Below are 21,247 nucleotides of genomic sequence, written 5' to 3'. Positions count from 1 at the left end.
AAGGGAACCCTCCTACACTGTTAGGGGGAGTATAAATTAGTACAGCCACTATGGAGATTACTTTAAAAACTAGAAATAGAGCTACCCTATGATCCCGCAATCCCACTCCTGGGCATATATCTGGAGAAAACCATAATTCAAAAAGATACATGCACCCCAATGTTCATTGCAGAACTACTTACAATAGTCAGGACATAAAAGCAACCTAAATGTCCAACAGCAGAGGAATGGATAAACAAGATGTGGTACATATATACAATGGAATATTACTCAGCCATAACAAAGAACGAAATAATGCCATTTGCCGCAACATTGATGGACCTAGAGATTATCACACTGAGTGAAGTCAGACAGAGAAAGATAAATATCATATGATATTGCTTATATGTGAAATCTAAAAAAAGGGTACAGGGCTTCCCTGGTGGCGCAGTGGTTGAGAGTCCACCTGCTGATGCAGGAGACACGGGTTTGTGCCCCAGTCTGGGAAGATCCCACATGCCGCAGAGCGGCTGGGCCCATAAGCCATGGCCGCTGAGCCTGCACGTTGGGAGCCTGTGCTCCACAACAGGAGAGGCCACAACAGTGAGAGGCCCGCATACCGCAAAAAAAAAAAATAAAAAGGGTACAAATGTACTTACCTACAAACCAGAAATAGAGTTACAGATGTAGAAAACAAACTTATGGTTACCGGGGTAAGGTGGGGAGGAATAAATTGGGAGATTGGGATTGAAATATACACACTACTATATATAATATACACACTACTATATATAAAATTGGTAGCTAATAAGGAACTACTGTATAGCACAGGGAACTCTACTCAATACTCAGTAATGGCCTATCTGGGAAAAGAATCTAAAAAAGAGTGGATCTATGTATACGTACAATTGATTCACTTTGCTGTACGCCTGAAACAAACATAACATTGTAAATCAACTGTACTCCAATAAAAATAAAAAGGGCTTCCCTGGTGGCGCACTGGTTGAGAGTCCACCTGCTGATGCAGGGGACACGGGTTCATGCCCCGGTCCGGGAACATCCCACATGCCGCGGAGCGGCTGGGCCCATGAGCCATGGCCGCTGAGCCTGCGCCTCCGGAGCCTGTGCTCCGCAACGGGAGAGGCCACAACAGTGAGAGGCCTGCGTACCACAAAAAAATAATAATAATAAATAAATAAGAGTGTACTATCTGTTTAGAGGAAATGTCAGTAAAGAAGACATTTCAGGCAAGACTAACAACAGAATGAAGGCCAAGAGCTGGGATAAAGCAAGGGGTGTGAAAAGAACACAAAGCAATAAAATCTGCGACTGGAAAGCCAATTAACAAAGACCCTAAGTGGAATCCTATCACACTGCTGGTGGGAATGTAAATTAATGCACACACTATGGAAAAGAGTATGGAGGTTCCTTAAAAAACTAAAACTAGGGACTTCCCTGGTGGTGCAGTGGTTAAAGAATCCACCTGCCAATGCAGAGTACATGGGTTTCAGCCCTGGTCCAGGAAGATCCCACATGCTGCGGAGCAACTAAGCCCATACACCACAACTACTAAGCTCTAGAGCCCTTGAGCCAGAACTACTGAGCCCGCACGCCACAACTACTGAAGCTCGCGTGCCCTAGAGCCCATGCTCCACAACAATAGAAGCCACTGCAATGACAAGACCACACACTGCAAATGAAGAGTAGCCCTCACTCACCACAACTAGAAAAACAAAGCCTGCATGCAGCAACAAAGACCCAACATGGCCAAAAATAATAAATAAATTTATTAAAAACAAAAACAAAACTAAAACTAGAGTTACCATATGATCCAGCAATCCCACTCCTGGGCATCTATCCAGAAAAGATGAAAACTCTAATTCAAAAAGATACATGCACCCCAGTTGACAGCAGCACTATTTACAATAGGCAAGACATGGAAACAACCCCAGTGCCCACCAATGGAATATTACTCAGCCATAAAAAAGAAATGAAATATTGCCACTGAAGAATACCATACTGGGATTTCCCTGGTGGTCCCGTGGTTAAGACACCAAGCTCCCAATGCAAGGGGCCCGGGTTCAATTCCTGGTCAGGGAACTAGACCCCGCATGTCGCGACTAAAGATCCCGTGTGCCGCAACTAAGATCCAGCACAGCCAAATAAATAAATACTTAAAAAAAAAAAAAAAAGAATACCATACCAAGTGAAGTCAGACAGAAAAAAACAAATATTATATGATTATCACTTAAATGTGGAATCTAGAATACAGATGAATCTATACACAAAATCAAAATAGACTCACAGATATAGAAAACAAACTTACTGTTACCAAAGGGGAAAGGTGGGATAAATTAGGAGCACGGGATTAAAAGACACAAACTACTATACATAAAATAGATAAGCAACAAGGATTTACTGTATAACACAAAGAACTGTTCAGTATCTTGTAATAACCTATAATGGAAAAAATCTGAAATTTTATATATATATATATATATACACATATATCGGAATCACTTTACATCTGAAACTAACACAATATCATAAATCAACTATACCTCAATTAAAAACAAAAAAACAGGTACAACTACAAAACACTAAAATAAAATTTTAAAATAAAGACTCAACGTGACAGTGAAGATTTTGCCTGCCTATAAGATGGGCAACATGATCCATAACGTTTTCTATAGGGTGATGGACAACTATATTTTCTGAGAGGAATGTTCACGTACCACTGTTCTTTGCTTGTTTGGCAAAAAAACACGGATAGTGTTGCTTGTCTTAGAAGGGTCCGTAAGTTTGCCATCATCTGATGCCCGACGCTGATAGCCAAACTGCTGAACTATTGTAGGGGAGATGCAGCTGGGGCCATCAAACACAGCATCTTTGAATCCAAAACCATTGCTGATCGTCTTCCAGGCCCCCTGTATGTGCTCCATTGATGCAGCTTACACAATACTTAAACCTGGTAAAAATAAATAAATAAATAGACAAATAATTAGAATTCCTGAACAAAAGTAATTAACTCAACAATACAATATACAGAGTAATTGTGAAAACAGTAGTATGTGGGCTTTCTTGTAGGTGACATCTTCTGCTTAAATAAATTACTCAGAAAACTTCTATTTTAGTATATTTCCATAGAATATTTCATAGACAACTCAAAAATTAACAAAATGGGGATTACAGATCTAAAGACTCATCAAGGGTTATACCACCCGTTAAAAGCCAACCTGGAACTATAAGCCCAGGTCTCTTAACTTCTTATTCTAATATTGGGTGGGCCAAAAGGTTCGTTCGGTTTTTTCCATAAGATGGCTCTAGTAGCACTTAGTTGTCTTTAACTTCATTTGAAACAATTTTGTTAGATTGTATGTGACAGCTGTCATATCAGCGTGCATTTAAAACAAGACATCAGGGGCTTCCCTGGTGGCGCAGTGGTTGAGAGTCCACCTGCCGATGCAGGGGACACAGGTTCGTGCCCCGGTCCGGGAAGATCCCACATGCCGTGGAGCGGCTGGGCCCGTGAGCCATGGCCGCTGAGCCTGCGCGTCCGAAGCCTGTGCTCAGCAATGGGAGAGGCCACAACAGTGAGAGGCCCGCGTATCGCAAAAAATAAATAAATAAAAATAAAAAAATACAACAAGACATCAAAATTGGTGAATTTTTGTGTAGCCATTTTAATACTGAAGATGGAAGGAAAAGAGCAACATTTTTGGCATATTATGCTTTATTATTTCAAAAAAGGTAAAAATGCAACTGAAATGCCAAAAAAAGATTTGTGCAGTATATGGAGAAGGTGCTGTGACTGATCAGACGTGTCAAAAGCGATTTGTGAAGTTTCATGCTGGAGATTTCTCACTGGACGATGCTCCACAGTCGGGCAGACCAGTTGAAGTTGACAGTGATCAAATCGAGACAGTAATTGAGATCAACGTTATACCACATGGGAAATGGCCGACATACTCAAAATATCCAAATCAAGCACTGAAAATCATTTGCACCAGCTTGGTTATGTTCATCGATTTGATGTTTGGGTTCCACACAAGTTGAGCGAACAAAACCTTCTTGACCATATTTCCGCATGCAATTCTCTACTTAAACGTAATGAAAACGTTCCATTTTTTTTGTTGTTGTTGTTTTTGGTTTTTGCGGTACGCGGGCCGCTGTGGCCTCTCCCACTGCAGAGCACAGGCTCCAGACACGCAGGCTCATTGGCCATGGCTCACGGCCCCAGCCGCTCCGCGGCACGTGGGATCCTCTCGGACCGGGGCACGAACTCGTGTCCCCTGCATCAGCAGGTGGACTCCCAACCACTGCGCCACCAGGGAAGTCCAAACGTTCCGTTTTTAAAACAAATTGTGACAGGCAATGAAAAGTGGATACTGTACAATAACGCAGAATGGAAGAGATTGTGGGGCAAGCGAAATGAACCACCACCAACCACACCAAAGGCTGGTCTTCATCCAAAGAAGGTGATGTTGTGTATATGGTGGGATTGGAAGGGAGTTCTCTATTATGAGCTCCTTCTGGAAAACCAAACGATTAATTCCAACAAGTACTGCTCCCAATTAGACCAACTGAAACCAGCACTCGACAAAAAGCGTCCAGAATTAGTCAACAGAAAACGCATAATCTTCCATCAGGATAACGCAAGACTGCATGTTTCTTTGATGACCAGGCAAAAACTGTTACATCTTGGCTGGGAAGTTCTGATTCATCCGCTGTATTCACCAGACATTGCACCTTCAGATTTCCATTTATTATTTTTATTTATTTATTTATTATTTATTATTCTCTTAATGGAAAAAATTTCAATTCCCTGAAAGACTGTAAAAGGCACCTGGAACAGTTCTTTGCTCAAAAATATAAAGAGTTTTGGGAAGATGCAATTATGAAGTTGCCTGAAAAATTGGCAGACGGTAGCTGAACAAAAGGGTGAATATGCCGTTCAATAAAGTTCTTGGTGAAAATGAAAAATATGTCTTTTACTTTTACTTAAAAACCGAAAGCACTTTTTGGTCAACCCAATACTTTTTCAATTCCACTTCTCTCCTTTTGTTACTGTATATTAAGTATGAGCAACTATACTTGAGTATGAATAACAATTAGTACTATGAGAAATAAAAAAAAAGTGTAAGCCATAACTTTCTGCCTTTGAAGAAGGAAAAGAAACTAGTATTCTAGGATGTGTGTTAGACACTTAATATATAATCTCATTTAATCTGTGTAAGGACCCCAAAAGATTTTAAATCCCTTCCTCCAACCACCCTTTATTTTTGAAACAAATAAGGCACAGAAAAACCATGCTACTTGCCCAAGAACACCCAGGTGATAGGTAAAATAACCAGATTCTGTATCTGTTTATATTTAAAGTACACGAACTTTCCAACATAACATTCGGAGTTCAGTTTTAGTGCAGAAACAAACCTTATAAACCGAAGCAAGGAGAGACAGTTACCTAACAAAAAATAATCAAATGTTTTAATTGGGCAACAAGAAAACTGCAATGAAAGTCCATAGACCGTCACACAATGACAATAAGTCAGATACTCTGCAGTAAGGACGTGCAATGCCCTGACGCTGACTGGGAATCAGCAACCATGCATAAGTGAGAGATATTTATTTCCTCCTGTAGAAAACAGTGAGGTTGACAGGGAATCCCATCCTTCTCAAGCCTTACTCCTTCAGAAACTTGTTTTATCTTATTATTAGCATTATTAGCAATAGTTACCTTTTACTAGGTGCCTACTATTATGAAACAGTATATACTGCATACATCCCACTCATATTACCCAACCTGATCCTTAGAGGATACTCTAGGTAGGAATTACATCCCCATTTTTATAGTTGAGCTTTAGCGGGCAGAGGAGGGATTCAGAATTGAGCAGCTCTATCTGACTCCAAAGCCCTTAACCTTCTCATATATAACAGTGACACTTGAAATCATTTAGTCAGAGTTAAAATGGCCTAGAGTTAATCCAAACGTCTTCTTCTTAACCAGAAGTTTCTGTCTGAATACCCACTATGTACTATGCTCTTTCTCACATCACATGCCTGAAGCAAAAGGGGACAATATATATTAACTATTCTTAGCTGACAGCTGGGAAAACTAGAAAAGTTTAGAGACTTAAGATCACTACCTGGCATTGCTCTCACAGTCTTGGCTCAACTTTTTCGGAGGAGAATATGGTAAGAAACTATTAAAGTTTTGAAATGTTCTTAAAGACTGATCTGGTAATTCAATATCACTCTAGGAATGTATCCTACAGAAGTATAAGGCAAGTGTATAAAGATATATGTATAAGCATCTTCATTAGAGCATTGTTCATATCCTTAAAAAATTGGGGAGAACACCAAATACTTAACAATAGGGAATTAAACAAATCATGCTAATTCCCACGTGATAAGTAAAGTAGATCTGTAGGTGCAAAGGTGGAAAAAGCTACCCAAGACAAAACAAAAAATGACAAATGTAGTTTGAACCTCTTTCATACTAATCTAGAAAGAGGGAGGGAAATCTAGAATCATAAAGAAGTGAGAGGGGCTTCCCTGGTGGCGCAGTGGTTAGGAATCCGCCTGCCAATGCACGGGACATGGGTTTGAGCCCTGGTCCGGGAAGATCCCACATGCCGCGGAGCAACTAAGCCCGTGCACCGCAACTACTGAGCCCGTGTGCCACAACTACTGAAGCCTACACGCCTAGAGCCTGTGCTCCACAACAAGCAAAGCCACCGCAATGAGAAGCCCATGCACCGCAACGAAGAGCAGCCCCCGCTCGCTGCAACTAGAGAAAAGCCTGTGCGCAGCAATGAAGACCCAACGCAGCCAAAAATTAAAAAATAAGTAAAATAAATATATTTTTTAAAAAAGTAACACAAACATATTTTTTTAATTTAAAAAATAAATAAAGAAGTGAGAAAATATAGAATAATAAACAAAGTACCAGTATTTCAGCAAGATGATTAAGGAATTTTAACTTTTTATATATCTATTTACTTTTTGCTTTTTTATTTTACTATTTACTACAAACATCTATAAGCCTATTTTATTTATGCAAGGGGGAGGGGCAGGACAAAATCCTACAGCCTTCAAGTGGCAGGGCCATGACGCACTGCCTCCCATTTCTGGCACCTCTACCCAAGCCCCAACACACTCCTAACTCTAAAAGCTAAACTTCTTTCTGAACATGCCAAGCTTCACACCTCAGCACTTCTGAACTTCCTGTTCCCTTCATCTAGAAGGCGAAAACCTCCAAAAACAAGCAAGTTGGCTTTTTCACACCATTAAGGTCTTCACTTAAAAGATCCCTTTAGAGACACCTTCTCTCTCCACCCTAGTCAGAAGACCGCACTCCCCTACCGCCATCAAATAACCTTTATTTTCTTCATGCCGCTTACCACTAATGTTAACTGTCTACAGATTTTGGTCAGTACCTCCCACCCCCTTTCTGCTCCATGCCAAGCTTGCCAGTACCTCCTGCCAATCTTGTTCACTACTGTATTCTTAGCCCTTAATACAGTACCTGGAACACAAGCACTCAAATATTTATTAAATGAATTCAGCTAGGAGCCAGAATAATGCTGCAAAAAATATAATTTTTTTAATAGAAAAGACCTGTCAAGAACTAGTAAATGTGAATTAAATCTCCAGTTGGTAGTACGCCTTTAAAAAATACCTATTATTCAGCAAAAGACAAACTGCAATAAATTGCATTCTGTATTTAATTGTGAGGGAAGACTGTATTACAATCTATTGGTTAAAGAACCCACTTACAAGACTTAACTGTAGACTAAGTCAAAGATCATAGTTATTTTATGACAAATTCTAAGTTTTGTAGGCACTTGGAAAATAACAGTGCTGGTGTGTAGTAGAGAACATACTACAATAACTGTTCATAAAAACTGATAAAATAAATGCAAATCCAGCTTAATTCTCAAGTTTTTGATTATCATTCATAATTTTTAATTTTCCATGTCTATATCAAGACCACTTACAGGCTGAGAAGCACACTAAGGCAGTGCCTCCCAACCTTTTTCATTTCACTCGTAGAAAATGATGGATCCTATTTGTAAGGTATGCCTACATAAGCAGACAAGCCCAGAAAGGCCAAGGCCCCTACCAGTTGCCCCAGGACTGACCTGTTTATCATAGGAAGCTCTAAGGCAAGGTACTCTGTTATCAATTAACAAGAAAGGGTACACATCTAAAAACAAGAAAGAAGCATCTTCTAAAAACCATACAGCAGGACTTCCCTGGTAGCACAGTGGTTAAGAATCCGCCTACCAATGCAGGTGTCACGGGTTTGATCCCTGCTCCAGGAAGATCCCACATGCCACGGACCAACTGGGCCCGTGTGCCACAACTACTGGGCCTGTGCTCTAGATCCCATGAGCCGCAACTACTGAAGCCCACGCACCTAGAGCCTGTGTTCCACAACAAGAGAAGCCACCACAATGAGAAGCACGTGCACCACAACGAAGAGTAGCCCCCGCTCGCCTCAACTAGAGAAAGCCCACACGCAGGAACGAAGACCCAACACAGCCAAAAATAAATAAATAAATAAATAAATAAATAAACAAATAAATAAAAAGAGGAAATTGTTCATGTCCAGAGCAATTTTTAAAAAAAGATAACTTTGGTAACAAAAAGTTATATGGAATCTAATTTTAAAAGCTCATTTCTGTCCAATGATTAAAAAGTAATCTTTTTAAAATAACTCTCTTCACATATACAAAACAGTAGCTTTATTATGACAAAAGTTCGCTGATCTTAAACACTTACATGTTTATAGTTATATATGGTGAGACAGCCTGAGAATTTATATTCAACAGACTACACATTTACCTTTTACCAGAAAGGACACAGCATATTCATAATTTCACTTATTATGATAGCGAAATTCTATAAATTTAGGCAGTCTACAATTTACTTAACATGAATTCTTCTAGCCTATTCTAGAATAGGATATTCTAAAACACTCTAGAATAGGCTAGGCTCAACTGGTTTTCAAGCTGCTTCCTTCTGCATTCAGCCCTCCTCTCCTCCAACCACCCCCATTACACAGCACCTCAGAAATCAAAAAGCCTAGATCCTACTCTACTTTGCTTCCTCCACTACTCTTCCATTAAAGATTTGCCACAATGGGCTTAACCCCAGATTCAGTCTCTGAAAGACACCAGGGGATGGATATCTTATGACAGAAAATGGGACAACTCATTAATTGCTAGATATCTTAGCTTTCTGTAGTCACACACTCAACATTTGTCAATCATGAGTAGATCAAAATTTCTCTAAATTTATTTTTTCTAGCACAATTTCTGAAGCTGGCAGGTTCCATAGGTTCACCAAAGTTTCCCTTTTATTGATTTCATGCTTCATTCTGTCACACTGGAGTCTGAAGATACATTCACTTCAGCCATGTAATTCATGATTTTTTACAGTTTGAACTCTTTTTCAAAGCTACATCTTTCTATACCAAAATGTCTGTTTTTATTATCATAGTTCACCTCTCATAATCATTCAACCTCGTTTATTCTCTACATGAATATTCCTTTTCAGAAAGTTAGAGAATGATACCTTTTCTACATCTAAGTTAAAAAGTGGTTTATAAATTCTAAATAGTACTGAGTTTGGGAGCAAACAAAATAACCAAAATAGAAAGACACATAGCCCTGAATTATGCGGCAAGGGGACTCAAGGAAGAGTCAAAGACCAAACCCCTGAATCTTGAGATCCATTTCAGTTGCCTTCTTTGGGCCCTTTTGGTTGGTGCAGTAGTGCTCCACCTTAGAAAGTTTTGCTTTCTGCAGTTTCAGTTACCAGTGGTCAACCATGGTCTGAAAATACTACATGGAAAATTCCAGAATGAACAATTCCTAAGTTTTAAATTGCATGCTTTTCTAGCTTTTTGATTTCTAAGTCGTGTCATGAAAACTCACACCAACCCGCTCCCTCCCGCCTGGGATGTAAATCACCCCTTTGTCCAGCACATCCACACAGTATACTCTACCTGCCCTTTAGTCATTTAGCAGCCTTCTGGGTTATCAGATGGGCTGTCTCAGTATGGCAGTACATGTGTTTAAGCAGCCCTTATTTTACTTAACAATGGCCCAAAAGTGCAAGAGTAGTGATGCTGGAAATTCGGATATTCTCTTACTGTGCCTAATTTATAAATTAAACTTTATCATAGGTATATATGTATAGGATAAAATAGTACAGAGTTCAGTACTATCTGCAGTTTCAGATATCCACTGGGGGTCTTGGAAAGTATCCCTCACAGATAAGGAGGAACTACCATATAACTAAAATAGCACTCAATATGTTTCGAACAAGGACAGAATAAGTACCTTCTTAATAGCCAGCTTCTTCAAGGAAGACTTCAAAAACTCAAGTCTCTTTCTTTCCTAGACTGTAACTCAGCACTTTTTCAAGCTGTAGAGAATGACCCATAAGTGTTCAGAAAATCATTTTGATGAGTCATGACCAGCTTTCTTAAAAAATAAGGCAGAGCACAATATATCCACATAGTACAGGTAAGTACTATTTTGAGAAAACTTTAATTCAGGTACACACACATTATAAAATGTATTCCTTAGTGTGGAACACTACTAAGTTTGAAAGCAATTGGTGTAATTCTAAAGCCCAGAATTCCTACCAGAGCTTCCACTGATTTCCCAAATGCATTTATCCACACAAAAAACACCTCCTTGCACTGAATGATAAATTTTTTTAAGGATCCATCTAGTCTTAAATTGTCTTTCTTAGCTCTACCAGTGAACTCTCTCCATGTGTGTGCTAATTCCACTTTACGTTACATTTTAAAATAGTCATTTCTGACAATCCAAAACCTATGGGATGCAGCAAAAGCAATTCTAAGAGGGAAGTTTATAGCAATACAAGCCTACCTCAAGAAACAAGAAGAATCTCAAATAAACAATCTAACCTTACACCTAAAGGAGCTAGAGAAAGAAGAAGAAACAAAACCCAAAGTTAGTAGAAGGAAAGAAATCATAAAGATCAGAGCAGAAATAAATGAAATAGAAACAAAGAAAAGAACAGCAAAGATCAATAAAACTAAAAGCTGGTTCTTTGAGAAGGTAAACAAAATTGAAAAACCATTAGCCAGACTCATCAAGAAAAAGAGGAAGGGCTTCCCTGGTGGCGCAGTGGTTGAGAATCCGCCTGCTGATGCAGGGGACATGGGTTCGTGCCCCAGTCCGGGAAGATCCCACATGCCGCGGAGCGGCTGGGCCCGTGAGCCATGGCCGCTGAGCCTACGCGTCCAGAGCCTGTGCTCCGCAACGGTAGAGGCCACAACAGTGAGAGGCACGCGTATCGCAAAAAAAAAAAAAAAAAGAGGGAGAGGACTCAGATCAATAAAATTAGAAATGAAAAAGGAGAAGTTACAACAGACACCACAGAAATACAAAGCATCCTAAGGGACTACTACAAGCAACTCTATGCCAATAAAATGGACAACCTAGAAGAAATGGACAAATTCTTAGAAAGGTATAACCTTCCAAGTCTGAACCAAGAAGAAACAGAAAATATGAAAAGAACCATCACAAGTAATGAAATTGAAACTGTGATTAAAAACCTTCCAACAAACAGAAGTCCAGGACCAGATGGCTTCACAGGTGAATTCTATCAAACACTTACGGAAGAGCTAACACCCATCCTTCTCAAACTCTTCCAAAAAACTGCAGAGGAAGGAACACTCCCAAACTCATTCTATGAGGCCACCATCACCCTGATACTAAAACCAGACAAAGATACTACAAAAAAAGAAAATTACAGACCAATATCACTAATGAATACAGATACGAAAATCCTCAACAAAATACTAGCAAACAGAATCCAACAACACATTAAAAGGATCATACACCACGATCAAGTGGGATTTATCCCAGGGATGCAAGGTTTCTTCAATATATGCAAATCAATCAATATGATACACCATATTAACAAACTGAAGAAGAAAAACCTTATGATCATCTCCATAGATGCAGAAAAAGCTTTTGACAAAATTCAACACCCATTTATGATAAAAACTCTCCAGAAAGTGGGCAAAGAGGGAACCTACCTCAACATAATAAAGGCCATATACGACAAACCCACAGCAAACATCGTTCTCAATGGTGAAAAACTGAAAGCATTTCCTCTAAGATCAGGAACAAGACAAGGATGTCCACTCTCACCACTATTATTCAACATAGTTTTGGAAGTCCTAGCCACGGCAATCAGAGAAGAAAAAGAAATAAAAGGAATACACATTGGAAAAGAAAATATAAGACCGTCACTGTTTGCAGATGACATGATACTATACATAGAGAATCCTAAAGATGCCACCAGAAAACTACTAGAGCTAATCAATGAATTTGGCAAAGTTGCAGGATACAAAATTAATGCACAGAAATCTCTTGCATTCCTATACACTAATGATGAAAAATCTGAAAGAGAAATTAAGGAAACACTCCCATTTACCATTGCAACAAAAAGAATAAAATACCTAATAAACCTACCTAGGGAGACAAAAGACCTGTATGCAGAAAACCATAAGACACTGATGAAAGAAATTAAAGATGATACAAACAGATTCAGAGATATACCATGTTATTGGACTGGAAGAATCAAATTGTGAAAATGACTATACTACCCAAAGCAATCTACAGATTCATTGCAATCCCTATCAAATTACCAATGGCATTTTTTTACAGAACTAGAACAAAAAATCTTAGAATTTGTATGGAGACACAAAAGACCCCAACTAGCCAAAGTAGTCTTGAGGGGAAAAAACGGAGCTGGAGGAATCAGACTCCCTGACTTCAGACTATATACTACAAAGCTACAGTAATCAAGACAATATGGTACTGGCACAAAAACAGGAATATAGATCAATGGAACAGGATAGAAAGCCCAGAGATAAAGCCACACACCTATGCTCAACTAATCTATGACAAAGGAGGCAAGGATATACAATGGAGAAAAGACAGTCTCTTCAATAAGTGGTGCTGGGAAAACTGGACAGCTACATGTAAAAGAATGAAATTAGAACACGTCCTAACACTATACACAAAAATAAACTCAAAATAGATTTGAGACCTAAATGTAAGACTGGACACTATAAAACTCTTAGAGGAAAACATAGGAAGAACACTCTGACATAAATCACAGCAAGATCTTTTTTGATCCACCTCCTAGAGTAATGGAAATAAAACCAAAAATAAACAAATGGGACCTAATGAAACTTAAAAGCTTTCGCACAGCAAAGGAAAACATAAACAAGACAAAAAGACAACCCTCAGAATGGGAGAAAATATTTGCAAAGAAATCAACAAAGGATTAATCTCCCAAATATATAAACAGCTCATGCAGCTCAATATTAAAAAAAAAACAACCCAATCAAAAAATGGGCAGAAGACCTAAATAGACATTTCTCCAAAGAAGACATACAGATGGTCAAGAAGCACATGAAAAGCTGCTCAACATCACTAATTATTAGAGAAATGCAAATCAAAACTACAATGAGCTATCACCTCACACCTGTTAGAATGGGCATCATCAGAAAATCGACAAACAACAAATGCTGGAGAGGGTGTGGAGAAAAGGGAACCCCCTTGCACTGTTGGTGGGAAAGTAAATTGATACAGTCACTATGGAGAACAGTATGGAGGTTCCTTAAAAAACTAAAAATAGAATTACCATATGACCCAGCAATCCCACTACTAGGCATATACCCAGAAAAAGCATAATTCAAAAAGACACATGCACCCCAATGTTCATTGCAGCACTATTTACAATAGCCAGGTCACAGAAACAACCTATATGCCCATCAACAGATGAATAGATAAAGAAGATGTGGTACATATATACAACGAACTATTACTCGGCCATAAAAAGGAATGAAATTGGGTCATTTGTAGACACGTGGATGAATCTAGAGACTGTCATACAGAGTGAACTCAGAAAGAGAAAAACAAATATCGTGTATTAACGCATGCATGTGGAACCTAGAAAAATGGTACAGATGAACCAGTCTGCAGGGCAGAAACTGAGACACAGATGTAGAGAACAAACGTATAGGCACCAAGGGGGGAAAGTGGTGGGGTGGGGGGGTTTGAACTAAGAGATCAGGATTGACATGTATACACTAATATGTATAAAATGGATAACTAATGAGAACCTGCTGTATAAAAAAATAAAATTCAAAAAATAAAAGATTAATATAAAAAAAATAGTCATTTCTGCTACTTCATGTGATTCTTCCACTTTTCACATATTGCACTGCCAAGTAGACTCAAAAAAACTCAGTATACTAAGTTTTCATTCTTTCCTCAGGTACCATTAGTTATTCTGTGACTTTATTTATCATTCAAATTTACTGTGAAGATACCTACGTTAATGGATTCACTGACTGTAACCTGAGACCATTCTCTAATACTGATTAGGTTACATGGTTCACTAACTTTTAAATATGACATTTTTAAGGCACAGAACTTATATACCCATGGTTCTCACACTATGACATCTCATCTACTAAATTATTTTACCCTATGTAGAAGTTTCAGCATTTTGTTCTCTCTCAAAATAGCCATTCCTCTTTACCTTTCCATTTATCACTTCTTATAATGATCTTTATTGCTGTAAGGTCTTCTGTTTCCTGTTCTTTTCTGCTTTTAAAAGAAAATACCAAATAAGAGTGTGATGTTACATCTATTTCACTGAACTTAATGTAGATTCCACTCCCAATTTAAACCCTTCTCCAAAGTGCACACAACAAAGATTACACTCACTCACAGTCTTGTTAACTTTCTTTTTAACCTTCTCTTCTTGATCTTCAGAGATCCAGTCTCTGTATAGCATGAGAACCTTCAAAGGTACAAAGTAGGTTTCTGGAAGTCTTCTTTTGAGGGGAGCCCCTGAGTAGAATTCTATACACCTCTATTCAGGCTTTGGGTCCTCTGTGATGTTCTTCAGGTAAAATTTTCCCCATAAAGCCTCCCTTCTTTGCTCCCTTATTCATAAAGAATTTACCGCTCCCTCCTGTCTTTTATGTTATTCACATGTATATTAATAGCCCTTCCCACCCTGAACTGTAATTATTTATTTACATGTCTGCCTCCCTACCTGACTATAAGCTCCTTGAGGATAGAGTACATGCATGCCTCTTTGTTCTCCTTTGTTTCCCCAGAACTTAGCAGGACATGTGACTCAGAGTAGTTATTCAACCAAGACTTCAAAACCAATGTGATGGTAGTCGCAGAATCCATAATACATTAAATTTATGTAAATTATTAAGGAAAATGGCTATTTTAATATGTAGTATAAAATTATAACCACAAGCAAGCATTCATGAAAAACACAAATACTAACAAAAACTAGCTATCTGAACAATAACAATAGTGGTTTGCTCTGTTTTGACATCTGCCAAAACTCACTAGGAAACAAGATATAGTCACCAAATAATTAATTTCTTAAAATTCTGTACCAACTAAATAGTAAAAATGATAGTAATATTAACTAACAGCTACTGAGTTCTTGACATTTCAGTACGTACAATACTACTGAGTAGATACTACAGTATGTATAATAATATTGAATTTTTCACATATCATTATGTTAGTATCAGTTCTTTACACATAATATCTCATTTAAGCCTCCCAAGAACTCTATGAAAGATACTATTATCCTGATTTTGGAGATGAGGAAACTGAAGACCACAAAAGTTAAATAAAATTATCCAAGGTTACACAGTAAGCTAGAGAGCCAAGATTACTGACAGAATATCTAAGGTCAAAAGCACTCACAAGTTTTACCAGAGCTTTATCACACCATCATTCTTTATTCTTAAAGCAGATAAGATCAGTGCAGTTGTGAGACAGGCTGTTGCTCAGATGAGGTACCAGATTTCAACCTTGTGGCTGCCTGCTCTAGCTTCCTGCTACTGGCTCTTTCCTTCCACTCTGGTCATTTGTTTTTATTATACTTTTATTTAAGATGATATAATTAAATTTGGGCAGGGGAACGGAGGAGAAAAGTTATCCATAGCCTTATTCATCCTAACAAAACATTTTTTGGATATCATCTTCTAATATTAGAAGCACAATACATGGATATCTGTTCAAAATATACTTCCACCTTTTATTAGCTGTGTGGCCTTTTGCCAAATTGCTTAACTTCCCCCACACCAATTTTCTCACTCAATCTCTCATGCAATAAACATTACTGAGCAACTATTATGTACCAGTCACTGCTTTACTCTAGATGCTTGGGTTAATTCAGTGAATTAGAGACAAACACCCCTGATCTCAGGAGAAGCATATCTTCCAGTGGAGGACACACAATGAAGTGAATTATATAACATGACAGTGGATGATAAGTGCTGGGGGAAAGGAGACAAGTTGCAATTTACATAATGAGGTCAGAGTAGGCCTCATTGAGGAGGTAAGAGCTGAGATCACAAGTCAGCGAGTTTGACTTGCAAGTAGCTGGGGGGGACAGTCAAGGCAGAAGGATCAGCCAGTGAAAACCCTAAAGCAGGAGTGTCCTGTGTACAAGGAATAGCAAAGAGATCATGCAGTTCAGTGAAGTGAGAGTACAGCTGGGGGAGGAGGAACAATGTGGTTAACATACTGTTTTGTAGGTCACCGCTGTAAGGACTCTGCCTTTTACTGAGTGAAATGGGAAGCCACTGAAAAGTTCTGAGCAGAGGAGACACACAATCTGCCTAAGGTCTTAAAAGGCCTAGTCCAGCTGCTATATTGCAAATAAACTACGTAGGCAGTAAACACACAATTATGGAGTTCAAAAGATGTCTGCGCTGAAGGATTAACTGTAAAAAGGGATAATAATACTCATTGAGTTGTCATGAAAATTGTTCAACAATGTTTGTAAAGCATTTAGCACTGTGCCTGACACTGATATTGTTATAGCTTCTGCCTCAGACAAGGACACTCAGCATAGGAAATGAGAGGGTAGAAAATGAGCCTATGCCTCAATGAGCCTCGTACACAGACAGCATCAGCCTAAAAGAAAGGGATTCTCCTAAATCACATGAAGGGGACAGTCCTGCTAGATGAGCCATGGACCTTTTGCTATTTAGCAATGGTGTCTTTGGGGCTAACTGTGGCCTTAATCCTTGTCCATATGTGTACATGTGCACAACTGCAGTCTCAATCCACATCCTATGTTATACATTATTCTCCTTCCAATTTTAAATATTTCAGTTATTTGTCTAATCATATACCCCATTGTGTTGGATGTAATTCATCCTTAACCTACTTTTTAATATCTTTATATTAGAGTATAATTGCTTTACAATGTTGTGTTAGTTTCTGCTGTACAACAAAGCGAATCAGTTATATGTAAACTTATATCCCCATATCCCCTCCCTCTTGAGCCTCTCTCCCACCCTCCCTACCCATCCCTCTAGGTCGTCACAAAGCATCAAGCTGATCTCCCTGTGCTACGCAGCAGCTTCCCACTAGCCATCCATTTTACATTTGGTAGTGTATATATGTTGATGCTACTCTCTCACTTCGTCCCAGCTTACCCTTCCCCCTCCCCGTGTCCTCAAGTCCATTCTCTACGTCTGTCTCTTTATTCCTGCCCTGCCACTAGGTTCATCAGTACCATTTTTTTAGATTCCATATATGTACGTTAGCATATAGTATTTGTTTTTCTCTTTCTGACTTACTTCACTCTGTATGACAGATTCTAGGTCCATCCACCTCACTACAAATAACTCAATTTTGTTCCTTTTATTCCATTGTATATATGCATCCTTAACCTATTTTTAAGTCACATATTTTTTCAGATTTAAAAATCTCTGAAATCAGAACACATCTTAAAAACAATGCTGTGCCTTATTTATCCTAACAGAGAACCTTAAATGAACACCTCAGATATACAGGTATTTTGCTTAACAACTAGGTGTGAGATTACTGGGTCAAAAGATAAGAATTACGGATGAGTGTTGCTACTGTCATGTTTTCAATATTTTAAAATTGGTGTGGGGTGAATTTTTGTTTTTAAGATAAGCTTATTTGCTGAAGCAACTGGTTGCTATTTATTTTCTCTGATCTTTTTTTTTTTTTGAGGCGGGGGAGTAAGGTAAGTTTAACCAGGAAAAGGAAGGTTGTGTTGTTTCATTTTCTTAGAACTGACAAAGGTTTCCAAAAGTTTAGAGAGGGTAAAGATACTGACTGATAAAGGCAACACCAGTGGGTGTAACTTTAAGAATTTCACATTAGGTCAGCTTTCCAACAGCAGGTTAGGTGTTGAGTGAGATTATTTTGTGTTTTTTTATACTCTATCGAAGAAAAGTAGAACTCAACAGCTTGATTCCCAAAGAGCTCTCTGAAACCCTTCTAAAAAGGTGGCCGCCTAGGGGCTTCCCTAGTGGCGCAGTGGTTGAGAGTCCGCCTGCCGATGGAGGGGACACAGGTTCTTGCCCAGGTCTGGGAGGATCCCACATGCCGCGGAGCGGCTGGGCCCGTGAGCCATGGCCACTGAGCCTGCATGTCCGGAGCCTGTGCCCCGCAACGGGAGAGGCCACGACAGTGAGAGGCCCGCGTACCGCAAAAAAAAAAAAAAAAATACAAGGGATCGGGAATCAGAATGGCTTCAAATTTCTCAACCCTGCAAGCTAGAAGACATAATGAAGCAAAGTCATCTAAATTCTGAAGGAAAAGTATTTCCAATTTAGAATAATCAGCAAAACTATTGTAGTAGAAAGATATTTTCTGCCATTCATTACCAAAAATATTTTACCCTTCACTATCCCTGTCTCAAGGGATTTTTTACATGAATAAGAGTAAATCAAGAAAGAGATGGCATATAGGAAAAAGGGGATCCAACACAAGAAAGAAACTAACAAAATCCCCAAGAGGTCAGTGGAGGGAAATCTCTGGATGACATCTGTGCATCAAGAACAAGAATCCATAATTTTGTGACCCTTTCTAGCAACCTCAAACTATCACCAACAACACTCACCAAGACGATGCCTTTTTCTTTTCTTCAGAGACAGAGAGAGGAGAGAGGGGAGAGAGGAAAGGGTGAGGTAGAGAAGTGGGGGGAGAGAAGGAATGGAAGGAAACAGCTCACATTTTTAAAGTTTTACATTATCCTATACTCTCCTTTTTTTAATTGAAGTACAGCTGACTTACAGTGTTGTGTTAATTTCTGCTATACAACAAAGTGATTCAATTATATATATATATATATATATATATATATACACATTCTTTTTTGTATTCTTTTCCATTATGGTTTATCACAGGATATTGACTGAATACAGTTCCCTATGCTATATAATAGGACCTTGTTGTTTATCCATTCTATATATAATAGTTTGCATCTGCTAACCCCAAACTCCCACTCCATCCCTCCCCCACCCCCTTGGCAACCACAGGTCTGTTCTCTGTCTGTGAGTCTGTTTCTGTTTCATATATAAGTTCATTTGTGTCATATTTTAGATTCCCCATATAAGTGATATTATATGGTATTTGTCTTTCTCTTTCTTACTTCACTTAGTATGATAATCTCTAAGTCCATCCATGTTGTTGCAAATGGCATTATTTCGTTCCTTTTTATTGCTCCACTGTGTGTGTGTGTGCGTGTGTGTATATTTTCTTTACCCACTCATCTGTCGATGGACACTTGGGTTGTTTCCATGTCTTGGCTATTGTGAATAGTGCTGCTATGAACATAGGGGTGCACGTATTTTTTTGAATTATAGTTTTATCCAGATATCTGCCCAGGAGTGGGATTGCTGGATCACATGGCAACTCTATTTTTAGTTTTTTAAGGCACCTCCATACTATTTTCCATAGTGGCTGCATCAACTTACATTCCCACCAACAGTGTAGGAGGGTTCCCTTTTCTCCACACCCTCTCCAGCATTTGTTATTTGCAGACTTTTTAACGATGGCCATTCTGACCGGTGTGAGGTGGTACCTCACTGTAGTTTTGATTTGCATTTCTCTAATAATTAGCGATGTTGAGCATCTTTTCATGTGCCTGCAGGCAGGCCATCTGTATGTTTTCTTTGGAGAAATGTCTATTTAGGTCTTTTGCCCATTTTTCAATTGGGTTGTTTGTTTGCTGTTGAGTTGTATGAGATGTTTGTACATTTTGGAAATTAAGCCCTTGTCGATCGCATCATTTGCAAATATTTTCTCCCATTCTGTAAGTTATCTTTTCATGTTATTTGTGGTTTCCTTTGCTGTACAAAAGCTTGTAAGTTTGTTTACGTCCCGTTTATTTTTGCTTTTATTTATACTGCCTTGGGAGACTGACCTAAGAAAACATCGGTACAATTTATGACATGATCCTATGCCCCTTTAAACACATTCTCCCTTGTAGAGGAGTTAGTGAGACCTGTGCTGGGTCTTGAGACATTCTGGGTGGTTGATCAACATGAATATAGTCAGTCTAGCAGTATACGGTTTCCCAAAGCATGGGCCATACGTTATTCATGGTTTACAAAAATTATTTTAGAGGATTTGTGGACATGACATAAAATAACACTAAATCAATCAGATAAAGATTATGATAAGGAAGAATTATCAGTTTGGTATCTTTAATACCTCTATAACACTTCTTAATCTCCCCTTTTAATTAAAAAATATAGTTTTCAAACTCAAAGCCACTACAGACCCTAATATTTAACTACAAATTAATACTGTTTTTATTTTATTAAAATAGCAGCAAAGGAATGTAGTACTATATGTGATTCCTATTCTCCCGGCAGCTTCTTGGATTCTTTTTTTTTTACATCTTTATTGGAGTATAATTGCTTTACAACGGTGTGCTAGTTTCTGCTTTATAACAAAGTGAATCAGTTATACATATACATATGTTCCCATCTCTCTTCCCTCTTGCGTCTCCCTCCCTCCCACCCTCCCTATGGATTCATTTTGACTGTGTATTTTGGACGTGCTTATAACATAGTTCCCTCCATTTTTGTGCAAAAGAAGTCAACACAAGAGAGTGAGTCACAACCATCCACCCTTGATACATCACTACATTTCCAGCAAAGAAGCTTGCACCTGCTTTGCTCCTGCAATTTAGGATGAGGCTATCACCTAGCCTTTATCTCTATAACTCAACAGCCTCAAACTACTTCACTTTTTTTAAAGTTCCAGAGAATCCCCTGGCAGTCAGTCCAGTGGTTAGGACTCCGCAGTGGGCACAAGTTGGATCCCTGGTAGGGGAACTAAGATCCTGCAAACCTCAGCATGGCCAAAAAAAAAAAACAAAA

The 21,247-nt window shown here is 38.7% G+C and overlaps 1 protein-coding gene across 2 annotated transcripts in view; it reads right to left on the bottom strand.

The window, feature by feature from the left end:
- Positions 1-21,247, bottom strand: part of RAF1 (Raf-1 proto-oncogene, serine/threonine kinase) — a 72,783-nt gene that overhangs the window by 27,357 nt on the left and 24,179 nt on the right. For both annotated transcript variants that reach the window (XM_004284296.4, XM_033414068.2), the window contains exon 2: positions 2,715-2,947. In XM_004284296.4, coding sequence (XP_004284344.1) covers positions 2,715-2,921 — 207 coding nt within the window. In that variant the 5' untranslated portion in view covers positions 2,922-2,947. The remainder of the gene's footprint in view (positions 1-2,714; positions 2,948-21,247) is intronic.

The sequence above is a fragment of the Orcinus orca genome, chromosome 10 (genome assembly GCF_937001465.1).
Source record: "Orcinus orca chromosome 10, mOrcOrc1.1, whole genome shotgun sequence".
NCBI lineage: Eukaryota > Metazoa > Chordata > Mammalia > Artiodactyla > Delphinidae > Orcinus > Orcinus orca.
Note: the sequence above shows the minus strand (reverse complement) of the source record. Positions and strands in the feature narration are given on the sequence as shown.